Genomic DNA, 14,105 nt, shown 5'->3' on the forward strand with positions numbered 1-14,105 from the left:
GGGCAAATCCAAGATGATTCAATTGGACGCTGTGCTGAAGGACGGTTTTATGGATCACTAAAACACAAACGTCACAATATGTTAAATAAAGGTGTTCCCCAAACAACCTCCTGCACTGATACTAATAAGATTCTGAGGTGTATTAGCTGAATTGAAAGTATCATCTGAGTGAATAAATCCTACAAGAAAAATGCATCATCGTATGGTCAGATCCTAAATATGTTTATCATTAAATTTCAGAGGAACCCAGATGAGTGGTTTTAGAACTGATCTCATCTCTGTGTGTTCCGTTTCCCTCCCCAGGTGATGAGCAGTCGCTTCTTGCCCTACGAGAACATCGCGACCGACGCCATCCTCAGTCTGGATGAGGACACGGTCTTATCCACCACAGAGGTACCGTATGATTTAGTAAAAACAAAAGAATCATTTTCTGCCTCTTTTTTTTTTTTTCTTTTAGTTTTTATTAAAAGTCTCAGTTTAAACTAGAACCAATGCAGTCACAGACTGAAACGTCCCGCGACAGCCCTCAATTCAAAATATTACCCTTGCCTACTTGAATAGATCAAAGATCAAAACTAGTGATCTGACCTACTTTCATAGGTCAAATCACTAGCTTTGATCTATGGTCTTACTCATACTGGCCTTCTCCCTCATCTTTCTATTTTATCCAGTTCCTGAGTGTAAAAAAGTAGTAATTTGACCTTGACCTAGTTTTCTCAAGGTCATCATGTCATTTTCATCCCCTTTGCTGCTCGAGTAATGTGCTTTTTGTTTCATCTTTCTGTCTTCAACGTTTGTGAAGATATTTGGTGGACATACGAACACTCTGAAGCAGGATGGAATCACTTCAAGCTTCTGCTCCCGGCGCTATCCGCTCTCTTCCTCCAGCTCTTCTCTCTCTCGTCCTTAAACCTCCCTCTTAGCATTTTAGTGCCTGTAGCTACGAATCCCCCCCCACTCGATAGCATCGCCATTTTGGGGCATTCCATGTTCCACGTGCCACAGGGATCCGTTGCCTGTTTTTTCCCGGAGACATGTTTTGGCGCGGCACCATGGGAAGCCAGATGCTGCTTTGAACAGTGAAGAATTAGATCTCATAAAGACTGTTTTGTGCGTAGGATCAAGATGGCAAAGCAGAGCTGGCAAAACAAGGGGGAAATCCAGCCCCAAATACGGAACAGTTGGATCACAATCACAAACATTTCCCAAGGTTTTAGAGCCGGGGCAATATCAGGACCTATGCAGTTTTAAAAAGTCAAAAAGTACGATCAGAGATTTAAGAGTCGTCTCTACGCCCATCCTTCCTTTCCATCATATAAAACATTTAACGTCACTGCATTAAAGTAACATGAGTGACTTTTTTTTTTTGGCCTCTCCTCAAACAGATAATCCCATTTTTTTTCTTTATATTTCTCATCTTTTCTTCATCCTTTAGTTTTTTTTATAGTCCTACATTTTTCTAGCAGTACTTTTATTGTAAAAATATATTGTTCTCATGCATGTAAAGTAAGATTAACAGGGAGCTCCTTTGTGCATGTGGAACTTGTTCACACGATTTATATAGTTTTATAGAGGACTTTGACACAAGGAGCGTTTACACACACACACACACACACACACACACACACACACACACACACACACATACACACACACACACAGGCTCCAGTGTAGGACGACCTGACATCATGTAGAGCTGCTGAGTACCTTTTGATGTTTTCATTTCATTACGTGATCGAATGCTTTGATCGCCATAACAGAAGTCGGCTGCGAGCGGAGACGTAGATAAGAGTTGTACTTTCATTGTGGTTGGCGTTTAGACTTCCTTTGATAGCCATTTCCCCTCTATTTATTCTATTACAGAAATCAAATGAAAAGTTTCAAGGGGAAATTCTAAATAGGGTAGTATAAATATTACGGAATTCATCCTTGAGCTTTTATGTTTCTGTTTTTTTTTTCAATATACTTGCTTTATTAATGCTCAATAAAAAATTTAAATCATTGTGAAAGCAAGGAAATTGTTGATGGACTTTTTTTGGTGCAGGTACTTTGCAGGGATTAAGAAATGTTTGTGTATTGTACAAGGATTCCCAATCATTTCTGTAGTTCCCAGAATATCAATGGAAGGTTGCTGAGTCGCTGAGTAGATACTGTGAAAAGAGAGAAGCTGATATCAGTGATTGAAATTTTCTTTTTTTTTCCTTTTTTTTTTCTTTTATACTTTAGTATACTTTAGTAATCCCCGAAGGGAAATTAAGAGCACACTCTGAAAATAATGCAGTTGAATGCACTTTGTTTTCAAAAGGAATGAAAATGTCAAGCTAAGGAATGTTTCTGTGTTCCTCACAGCAGGGGCTGTGATCATAAACCATGCTACTAAATATTATGAAACACTACCTTGTATGGAAGGTCATTTATGATGTTTAAAGTTACCTAAAACTATAAATAGATAAAATAGCCCAAAAATAAAATAGCGTGCTAATAGGAAAATTTATATAAATAAAAGTGATGGATAAATGGTTAAAATGCAATCATAAGTAAACTCTAGACCAATGAATGTGAAGGATTAAAAGTTACGGGGGAAAGTTGAAACACACCATATAAGGGTGTGTGTGTGTGTGTGTGTGTGTGTGTGCGTGTGTGTGTGTAACCTATCATGTACTTTAATGTCCAGAGGAGTTTTTCACAACCTGGCAAACTAAACATTGTTTTAATTGCTAATCATTACAGTATTTTCTGCACTGGATGCTAAGGCGCACCTTTAATGAAGTGTTTATTTTATAATTCATTTCATTTTAAGGCACACCGGATTATAAAATAGATTACAAAAATCTAGCGGCTGTAGTTGCACGATCTGTCCACTAACAGCTTGAATACACTGGTGATGAACGTGTGTGTCACCGTCTTGTATGTAACACATATATACATACAGTATATACGTGTTAAACGGTGATTTTTTTCCAGGTGGACTTCGCCTTCACCGTCTGGCAGAGTTTTCCGGAGCGAATCGTCGGTTATCCTGCTCGCAGCCACTTCTGGGACAGCAACAAGGAGCGCTGGGGCTACACATCCAAATGGACCAATGATTATTCAATGGTGTTGACTGGGGCCGCCATCTACCACAGGTACAACACACACACACACACATACACTGATCTGAGCTGTATAACTTCCAGTGCAGCTGTTTACACGCCTGTGTTTCTCTCCGTTCCCTTGTTGTTCGGGGATCACAGCGGAGCGCCGCTCTGCTTTCCTCGTATCCGCTTGTCTTTCTTTTGATTCGCCGCTTTGATGCAGCGATCTGTAGATTATAAAAGCAGGTGTGATGTTTCAGCGGAACACAGCCTCAGGAAAACCGCGTTTCCACGCAGCATATGTTTTATCCAAAATATCTATTTGTCTGCTACACGGCGTTCCATAGTGGCTGCGTTTAGTCACACGTCAGCTTTAATACAGACTCAGTCAGATGTGATGGGAGCGGGCCATTAGGCTGCAGGCAGCCAATCACTGCAGCTGAACGGTTAATCACTCCGAGTATGGTGGTAATGTGTCACCAAAGGGCACGGAGCTGCTGTGGGGGAAGGGAACCCGTCCCCCCTGGGGGGGTCCTCCCACTCTGATCGCTTCCATCTCCTCACGCCGCCTCTCGCCTTCCTCCCATCGCAGGTATTACCATTACCTGTACACACACTACCTGCCCTCCAGTCTGAAGAGCATGGTGGACCAGCTCGCCAACTGCGAGGACATCCTGATGAACTTCCTGGTCTCTGCCGTCACCAAGCTGCCCCCCATCAAGGTGACGCAGAAGAAGCAGTACAAAGAGACGATGATGGGACAGGTGAGCGTGATGGGAATCTTCTCTTTATCAAGGAAATATTAATTACAAGATACAAGTTTTAAAAAAACAAACTTTGGAGTGAATCAGTCTTATATAACCCACTGTGATTTGGTTCTTTTTATAAATTGTGATTCACACTGAAGCTCCTGACAGATTTTCAGCTGGAGCAAATTCTGTTTCTTTTTGCATAAACATCACAAATTATTCTCTTAAACGTCTCTGGAATGACTCTAGGTAGCAGAACAGAAGGAGCACAGAGATTAGTCCACTGGGTTTTTATTCTTTATGTCATAGATTTATTGTTTTTAACCAGTTTATTTAAATTATTATAGCGACAAAGCATCTTCTTGAGGACGGCGTCACACTGATTTGGATTCTATTTCCATGTTCATTTTTTTTATTGTTTTCTGTGTTCATTCAATTTCTTCTCTCACCGACTGTCTGTCTGTTTGTATTTACACCTGCCGTTGCGTGTGCAGCCTGCAGCGACCGTTTAGCATCCATCTGGGTTCTATGATATTTTACAAGCTAATTTTTCACACAGATTTTTTACAAATCTGTGAAGTTGTGTCACTTAAGGACCCTCCTGTGACTAGTTTAGCTCCTACTCCGTAGTGAGAAGCTAAAACAGTCCCTCAACCCTGAGGGTACGGTAGAAGAATTTAAATCTGAAAAGGCCTGATGAAGAAAAGGATGACTATGATGAAGACAAATATCTAAAATTGTTCTTGTGCCCCCCCCCCCAGTCCTCTCGGGCTTCTCGTTGGGCCGATCCGGACCACTTCGCCCAGCGGCAGACCTGCATGAACAAGTTCGCCAGCTGGTTTGGCGCCATGCCGCTGGTCCACTCCCAGATGAGGCTGGACCCCGTCCTGTTCAAGGACCAGGTCTCCATCCTACGCAAGAAATACAGAGACATCGAGAGGCTCTGACAGGACCGGCGCCCCCTGGGGGGAGACCCCACGCAGGGGGAGGCGCGAGAGAGAGACTCTGTGGAGGGTAGGAGGAGCAGTAGGACTACGGCGGGGTGGACCCAGCACATCGCCGACGACCACAGCGCCGCCGCCGCCGCTGCTGCTGCTGTCAGGACGGGATGAAGAGGAGACGAGGAGACGAAAAAAACACAAACACAGACGGACAGAGAGGAGTACACAAACTGACACGTGCTGTATGTTTGGTAGCGTACGTACAAACACGCAGCACACACACTACTGACAAGCAGAACTCGTGAATAGAATATTTTTTTTTGTAAAACACGAACAAAGGACGACGTTGACCTTCCTGCTTTCTCTTGCACACGTGCAGGACGGTAGAAGAGGGAAGGCATCCGCGATGGCAAACCTGGCAAACCCCCAGCCGACATTTAACGCTAACCCGTCGCCTCCCCCAGGACTTGATACTGGACTTACCCATGCCCCTTGCTTTGTAGCCCAGGAAACCCTGTTGTTGAGTTGATTTGATTTCTGTACAAATCAGCGCTTTCTGTTGACCGTCTGGCAATCGGAGGATTGTGGTTTTTAAATATTTCTGTTCTCAAGGCAGAAACGTTGAACGTCAGTGTCCCCACTCAGTTTTATAGCAGAGCAGTTATTATCTCCTGACATTTCTTTTTTAAATTCACACACATCCGTCTGAAACATCTTTACACTTTCTTTGCTCTTTCCCTCATGCGGGTTCTTTAATGGTCTATCTGCTCTCCTGTTATTACTGAGATAAGTTAGAAAAACATCACATTTAGTTTCCCATTTTCTTCTAATACTCACCAAGGCGTTTGCACTTTCCTCATCTTTTTTTCTCCATTCGCTTTCATCATCTTTATTTCCCCCTCCTTCAAACGCTCTACTTTCGTTCTTCCCTGTGTGTGTCTGTGTGTCTGTGTATGTGTGTACATTTATGTGTACAGAACCTTGAAAACTTCGCTCATCCAACCATAAGATCAAGCCGAGTACTTTTTTCTTTTCCTTTTTTTCTTCCTCGGAACGAGTGAAATGAACATTTCTGGATGAAATGGAGCAGAACGTTGTATTCTAGCCCCAAAACCCGCTTCATCCATTTATTTCTCACTGCACAGCCTTGGAGCGGTATCCTTCCAGGGAGACATGAAATAAGATTTCGGACCATAGCAGGATCTTTAGTGATCACCATTTCATTTCACAGGAGTGCTTGTTGAGAGATTTTTTGACACTTAGCGCGTCGGTGCCATCCTGACATCAGGGTCTGCCTTTAATTCTGCATCTCGCTGCCTGCATCACTTCGAGATGCGTAGACGCTCTTGTGTCGGAACATTCTGATCATAAATCAAATTAAACTCTTTTGTGACCCCCCTTTTAACACCCCCGTGACATATCAGAGGACCTCGCAGCCATTATATTGACGAAAAGGTCTTCTCCATTTGTCAGGTGGAGATAAGTTTATGCTTCAATTAGGTCCATGTATTTCCCGTGGTGTGTTGTTTTACGCCCAGAGGACCTGTGAATGAAACACACGCGACCTGAACACACTCTCCGCTCGCGTCTTCATTAGTTATAACAGCTGTTGTGTCACCTGTTGTGACATTTTGCACCTTAATTTACCTTATTTGGAATCGACGATCAGATAAAAACCATATGACAGTGTTAAAATCTATTTTACAGAGAAAACTGTGGTCTGGTAGCCAAACCGCACCCCACCGTGATTCTGTCTGCCCCCACATTCAGAATCAAAGCAACATAGTGGCCTTTCTGGCAGGCATTCAGCACAATGTTAATCAATAGATGACATCACTACCATTGATACCGATCACATTTTAAATTACTGTTTCACTTTGAGGTTTTGGGGGGTTTTTTTATTCCATTTCTTTCATCTTGGTCCAGCTTGTACGGTGGCCCTGAAGCTCAAATCACAACCACTAATCAACCAAATCAACCAATCAAACCAACTACAAAACACATAGACAGGAATGAAATTCACAAAAGCGAACGCAAACGCGGCAGAAAACACGTTGACGTCAACCAGAAAGGGTACGGCGGGGATCATGGAATCGACAGAGATCGCTGCTGATTGGACGGCCGGATAGAAAGGAACAAATTAAACCTACAAAGATTTGTATCCCTCATTGTGGCAAAAGACACAAGCAAATTTTTTAAAAAATTCTCGTTTTTAATCTGGTATGTTAGAACGGCAAACGTGTTCCTTCCTGTCACACAGTGTGTCCGTCCAATAAGCAATAATATCTGGTATCGATATCTGGTGAAATCCTTCTCTGGTTAAATTTAATGTATTTTGTGCTACGTGGTTGAAACTTTTTTTTTTTTTAATTGTTTTTGGTCTTGTGTTCATTTCATTTGCAATATTTTTTTTTTTCAGAAGCACAATAAATTTGTGTGAAATGTATTTTTAAAAACTTCAGTGTCACCAATGTCAATGTAACAGATGCTGCCACAGCATCATTAGTGTTTCATCCTATCACCAGTCAGTAGGATCACATGTGATTTTACGTTATGTCGCAGCATTTTAACGTGTTTGTATTTAAACTCTGGGATTTTTGAGTTTGGAGTGTTTGCTAAGACACATTTCTGATCCAGTTTAAGTTCTTTTTTTATTATTATCTCCATCATGTGACTCTTAGACAAACTCCTCACTCCGTCTGCATCCTGTTTCACCTCCACAAAACCAGTTCGTCTGTTTCTACTCATCTGAGAATCGTTGTTGTCGATCATTTAAAATGAAACATTTTCCTCCAGCTTTGCAGATTTATGACCACCACCACATTTCAGAACCCTGCGACTCTCAGCGCTGTACATAGACAGATATTTATTTTTTTGGAAAAAGAAAAAAAAAAGACTGTACGATCTGAGATGACGTTTCTGGAACATTCGACTGATCTTGCATTGCTGAGGGGCGTTAATGGTATTTATTCAGTTTCTTTTCCTTCACGCTGTGCACATTAAAATCCACAAAGATTCCGATACTGGGCTCATATTACGTATCACTCTGCATCAGTGTTTTAGGGGAAACGTATATCGCGCTCTGTCTCACGCAGATCTCCCCCGAGAGAGATATAACATTTTCAGTCTCCGAAGAAGAGTTTTAACTCTAAAAAAGATTGCACACATCAGTGATCCAGAATTGGATTGGGCCGAACCGATCTTGGCACTCGGCTGGGAGTCAAATTGCAAAGTCTCTAATAAAAACTACGCCAACTGAAACATGGAAAATAACAAAGCAGCTGGGTCTCCTGTCCCAGATGGAAGCATTTTGAGGTTCTGCTTTAACATCCTTCCTCACGCATTACAATAATAGGTCTGAGACTATGACACTGCGGAGCTTAAATTGACTTGAATTCAGGTCAGATAACTTTGGCAGCAGAAACCGCTCCATCTTTCCGTTGGCGTGCAGCAGCGCCGAGTTGAGAACAGAGTGATGGATGGGATGTCGTCCACCGGGGGAAAAAACTCTGCATCCGCTGAAACCCCCTCTGTCACTTTATGCGTGCTATTATTGTGGTATTGAAAACAGATGTAAGGCGTACCCAAAAACGTGCCAGGCAGTTGGTGTTTATACTGGAGGCGGCTGGAGACAAGTCTGTTCTTGATCTGTGCCTTTTTTTTTTTTTATCAACAAATGAGTTCTTGACATGCCAAGCGCCGTCTGTCCCGGACTCGTAGCCCCGACACGCCTGCCTTCAAACACTGGATGACTCACATCTTCCATTGTCTTAGTTTAACAACCCATTACGTTTTGTTGATTTTTTTTTTTCCTTCATCTTTGTGTTTGGACACTGTTGCTAAGGCAACAACGTATGACCACTTCCTGTTTGGGGGATTATTTATCGGTGTATCACATTTCCAATCAGCAGCCACATCTGTTGATCTGTAAGGACTCAGTCGAGCCCGGCTGTCCCCGATGCCTTCTCCTCCCTACCTTGTAATTAACAGAACACCTTTTATAGAGGTCACAACTGAAATAGATAAATGACAATTTTGTAAGAATGATTTATAAAAAAAATAAACTCATATTTGATTGATAGCTACGTCTTCTCGTGCCTTTATTGATTTAAACGGGCTGTGGGGGATTTATCATGTGAAACCAGTCTAATGTGCTCAGACTGGAACCCCATCAAGAAACAAATCAGCACTGATCAGTGTTTTTAATTAAGCACCATTAGCATATTGAGGTATTTTAGGCTAGTACATACAATGGTTCTTATAATGCTGATAAATAATCAATAGGGCATATATTTGTGGTTTGGAAAAAAATGGAACAATCATGTTTTTAAATTTAGAGTCTTGTGTTTCCGTTACACCAGAATAAACTTTTCAGAATCTACAGATGGAAAGCTTCCTGTTCCGTGTCACATTGCCTAAAAATGATCAAACCCAAAAAGAGGGCATGTCTTCCAGCTAACACTGGGTCCAGAATGAGATGAGGGCAGTTCAGTTAAGTTGCAATCTACATCCACGCCAGTAGATGGCGCTATATCCCACACTTAAAAACAGTTGCAGAAAAATTCAGAAAAGTCTCAAGATGCGTTTCAGAATCTTTTTGAGCAAAGATTAGTGAGCAATTTGAAGGTTTTTAGTTAGATTAAAACATGGAATTAAAATAAATTTCGTTGAATATTTTATTCCTCAGTTGCTCAGCTCTACAACTATTAACCTCACAGACCAGGATCCAAAGTCACAAAGCATCACTATCAGCTGCTCACCTATGTGAGAAACACTTTGGAACAAAATTACACAACGCTGCATTTCTATTCCTTCCTGATTGAAACTATATCAACATTATAGGTGGACTGATTTTTACTGTTTGTGCTCTCTTCCTTTTGTGCACACACATCAAACATCAGAGAGTAACCTTTCAAATGTTTATTGCCCCATCGTTGGTGAAACTGTGGTTTCCGAAGCTCGGCTCCTGACCTCTGCCAAAGCGAAACGAGAACACACTCCATTTGTACAGCAATAATAGTCTCTCAATGGTGCATTGCCCTCAGAGATATAATAACCACTCCTGTATTAGACCACTGAGGAGGGGTTTATTAGTCACTACTCACAGCATCGATTTTTTTTTATTTTTTTTTTTACTGCTGAAAGCCTCCTCGCTGTGTCCATACTGCATCCATTCCTCTGCGTCTCCCCGAGGACGATAACATCATAACACATCGCCGATATGACCCCGGCTTTTCCACTGAATTATTAAACACATCCGTATAAGACTGGGGATGCTCTCGTGCAGATTTGTGACCTGACGGTGGTGACATGACGTTGTGTGGGCACATGTACTCAGACTTTAGCTCCTACTCGGTTTGCTTTTCTTTTTTTTTAACTTGTGGGTAAAAAATAAAAATGTCCTTCTTAATGTTTTACAGTAGTATTTATAAAAGGCTCTCAAAGGAACATGTCTGATTGTTGGGAAGCATTTTATTTTTCATAACCAGTTAGGACTGCCTGGAGATGGGATTCAGACAAGAACATGTTGATTAAATGTTTGATGGACATTATGCAGCCTGTAAAACCTTTATTACTGCATTAACTGAGATCCAAACGACCGGTAGCAACAGAATGGAAAATTCTGCAACAACATTTCTTTACCTCCAAACCATTCTGTGAAAGTTATGAAAAATAAGTTGTGCTTGTGGAAAATGTAAATTTGTTGTTGAAATTTCCTGCTGGGTTGGCTATATTTAGGAGTTATGTTTACACTTTTATAATTTACTTTAGAACTCGGCCAATAAATCAATGAGGCGAAAGTATCTGCCAAAATTAGCTCAAATCAATTTTTATACAAACACTAAAAGCCTAACAGGGAGATGGAGAGAAGAGAATGAATGTATGATGTGTCAATGTGGCACAAGACATGTATGATAAAAACAAAGACAGTAAAAAGAAGATTGTATGTATTGTATGTATTTATGCTTTAAGACTGTCTTTCCATGACGTGCTGTTTACTAGCTTATAATGGGTTGCTAGTAAAATACTTAGTTTTGGTGTCATACTCATGATGAATGTATATCCATGCAGCCAGTTTACATGGACAGACATACAAACTGAAAAGTGTTGCTTTTTAAATGTCAACACTTCTAAGTATTTCATTATCATACAACATATCATTGAATAAAACATTTCTACTTACATGTCAAAAAACCTTCTTAAGAGCAATTCGGAAATTCTTGATAAAGAATGGGGAGGAAACCCCACTGAGATCAGAGATCATAAACCTCAAACAGAGACACAACCATCACTACCTAAAAAATTAAAAGACAATTCACTTCCAGGCTCATCATAAAATATGAACTGAACTGTATAGCTAGGTATAGCCCGCCCTATGATGATGTCATCACTTCACAGATCGGTCATATGGAATCACGTCATTTGTAATCTTAGTTTAAAACAATATGACTGCCTCTGATGACAGATTTTTTTATCATAACATAACTTCTAATTCTATTACAGAAACATGGGATCCATCAGAATGACCTGAAGCTACCAAAATGCAGATCTGAATCTCTCAGATCCAAAATCATACATGATATTAACTAAAAACGACATAAACTAGACTTCATCTATGACTTTCCCTTTAACAATTTTTAGGGACATTTATAAGATGTGTGAATGCTGCTGGTGGGTCTACAGCTTGGAAAGCACCAGACAGTTCAATCTTTAGCTTAAATAGAATATATCAACATCTACCGAGTCAGTACCTTTAAATAGATGAAGCATAAAATAAAATTCTTCATATTATTTCAGTTTAAATGCTGATTGAAATGTAGAACATCAAGGTGGGTAGAACAGTCTCTTTTGTCTCCTGCACACCCCCCACCCCCCAGCCCGTTTTCTTCTGTATAAAGTGCTTCCTCAGTCTGCGGCAGTACTTCACATCTCCACTGCACAACCTCATGTTCCCGACCCTCACTAGCAGTAAACGTGTGACGTCACGCCTCAGCTCCTAACAGCCAGCATGGAATTGATCTCCCAGATGAGATTTCGGAGTTGGTCCATAACCTGCTTCAGCTGCTGATTTTTCTGCTTGAGTTTCTGCAGAAAAAAACAAAGAAACAGAAAATAGGCATGACGACAGGGAAAACTGTTAGTGCAGTAAAAACTTTGGGTTCATAAAAAAATTAAAAGGATCAAACAACTGAGACAACAACAACAACACAAAAAGGACAACATGGCTTTCAGGCAGTTCCTCAACAACTAAAGTTTTTACCAAGAGCCTCCTGCTATCAACACAGTATGACATTCACAGCTCTCGTACCACTTTAGGTCCTTGTAAAATATTGTTTACTTCACCATACTGATGAGAAACTCCTTCCAGATGTAATGTCCTCCCTAATGAGTGCGCTGTTCAGTTTACCCTCTAAAAATACTCTATTAGTGCAAGTCCATTTAAACACTCTAAAATAAAGTTAAACATTATGTCTTAAATGTTAGTAAAAGCTTGAGACTTTAATGAAGTTCTGACTGACTTTGAAACAGGAGATTGTTGATTTCTCGCGATAATTAATCCAGGAACAGGATTGTGTAACATTGGACGACAGCGGCTGACAGAGCAATCCTTTGAGACCTGCATCAAGGCTCCTTCATTAATGCCTTTTAAATTTGTCAATTTTTTTAAAGTATCATTAATTGCCTCCCAGATTCAGTTTGGGAACGGAAACTGATAACAATAACAATGCGTGTAGAAAAAACACCTTCGTCCTTTAACAGCACCTGCAGACTTGGTATACATTTAAGTTCAAGTATTTTTTCATTCTCAGATAGTTTTTTGCCCCTTCCTGAACGACCTCTGTCCATATACAGAGGTCTTCAGTTCAATCCCAGCCTCTGCTAACCACTAAGACATCTGGATGAATTTAGCCATGTGCAAATTCACCGCAAAGGGTCAAACAATCCCCGTCCCCTGTTGAGTCCCCGTGGATTGCCTTTTGATTTCCGTGAATCGGCAGCAGCCCTGAGCAAAAGAACCTCATCACACTGGCTTTATGCATAAACAAAATAATAATGTCTGCAGAACTGCTCCTGAAGAATGAGAACAAAAACCAAAGTCAAATGTTCAGACTATGAACTATCTGCTTTATGGACGGCGATACGTCACAGATAGTCAAAGGCTTCTCTTGTGAAAGGCAGCCAGAAAGAGACGGGAGCTCTTGGACTCATGAGCGGCTGTATCTGCAGCGCAATGAAATCTATTAAGATGAAATCCTTCTCAGTCTCTCTCTGTAACACTCCTTTATCCGTGAATAATTACCAGCCATTTTTGTAGCTTAGATAACACCTTGAGCAATCGATTTCACACGGCACTCTTAATATCAGCTGTTTAGTTGATTGTCCTTGAAGATATTCCTGAGCAGAACATTTGGGAGTCGACCATTCTCTCTCTCTCTCTTTCTCTCTCTCTGGGGGGGCTCTCACTCTTTTCTCTCTCATCTTTCCCTTTGATTCTGTGTGTACAAATGTGAATGTGAGTGTATGACATGAGATACGCCTCATTACTCTGACGAGTCAGTCTTGAAATAACTCGGTCGTCGGCTCCATACTAATGAGGTGACAAAACAAGCCTGTGTAATTTCAGTCACTTTAAAATAAAATAAAAAAAACAAGAGCTGTATCACAAATATGTTTTTCTGTTTTGCAGTGTTAACATTTAGATCTGCCTTCTAAGACAGAAGATTGGTAGTTTTGAAACCCAATTCTTTTACAAATATCTATTTGCTGCTACAGACATGACATTCCACATTTTTAACAGAGGGAATAAGACTACTCCTCCGAGAACTCCCACCTTATTGTGGTGTACCCGAATAATCCCAGGAGCTATGTTGCCAGGGGCTTTACGTTCCTGCTAGGGTCTCCCTTGGCAAACAGGTCCTGGGTGAAGGGCCAGACGAAGAGCAGCACATAAACCCCTATGATGAGTACAAAATCAAGGACTGTGACATCGCCCGGTATGGCACAACCAGGGCCCCACCCTGGAGCCAGGCCCGTGGTTGAGGCCCGGCCAGGCTCAGCCCGAAAGGACGACGTGGGCCCAACCTCTGGTGGATTCACCACCCGCCGAGGAAACCGTAGGGGACGGGTGGCCCCACAGCTCGGCCGTCATATGTTGGAGTTCACAACGGTGAATGAGAGGGTCGCATCCCTGCACCTTCGGGTTGGGGACAGGTGTCTCACTGTCGTTTCGGCCTACGGGGCAAATGGCGGTGCAGAATACCCGGCCTTCTTGGAGTCCCTGGGAGGAGTACTGAATAGTGCTCCGACTGGGGATTCCATTTTTCTCCTTGGGGATTTCA

At 41.5% G+C, this 14,105-nt stretch overlaps 2 protein-coding genes across 3 annotated transcripts in view; one reads left to right on the plus strand and one right to left on the minus strand.

Annotated features, from left to right (window-relative positions):
* ext1b (exostosin glycosyltransferase 1b) overlaps nucleotides 1-4,946 on the plus strand; it is a 105,395-nt gene extending 100,449 nt beyond the window's left edge. Inside the window, exons 8-11 of one of the 2 annotated variants that reach the window (XM_068333808.1) lie at nucleotides 304-393; nucleotides 2,965-3,125; nucleotides 3,667-3,838; nucleotides 4,585-4,946. In XM_068333808.1, the coding sequence (XP_068189909.1) occupies nucleotides 304-393; nucleotides 2,965-3,125; nucleotides 3,667-3,838; nucleotides 4,585-4,770 (609 nt within the window). In that variant the 3' untranslated portion in view covers nucleotides 4,771-4,946. Of the gene's footprint in view, nucleotides 1-303; nucleotides 394-802; nucleotides 3,126-3,666; nucleotides 3,839-4,584 lie in introns of those variants that run through there. The other variant, XM_068333809.1, reaches the window with a different exon arrangement.
* A 141-nt stretch (nucleotides 4,947-5,087) lies between these two features.
* The window catches only part of med30 (mediator complex subunit 30), a 43,175-nt gene continuing 34,157 nt past the window's right edge, over nucleotides 5,088-14,105 (minus strand). Inside the window, exon 5 of the mRNA XM_068333812.1 lies at nucleotides 5,088-11,850. Coding sequence (XP_068189913.1) covers nucleotides 11,755-11,850 — 96 coding nt within the window. The 3' untranslated portion in view covers nucleotides 5,088-11,754. The remainder of the gene's footprint in view (nucleotides 11,851-14,105) is intronic.

This window comes from Antennarius striatus, chromosome 14 (genome assembly GCF_040054535.1).
Source record: "Antennarius striatus isolate MH-2024 chromosome 14, ASM4005453v1, whole genome shotgun sequence".
NCBI classification, from domain to species: Eukaryota; Metazoa; Chordata; class Actinopteri; order Lophiiformes; family Antennariidae; genus Antennarius; species Antennarius striatus.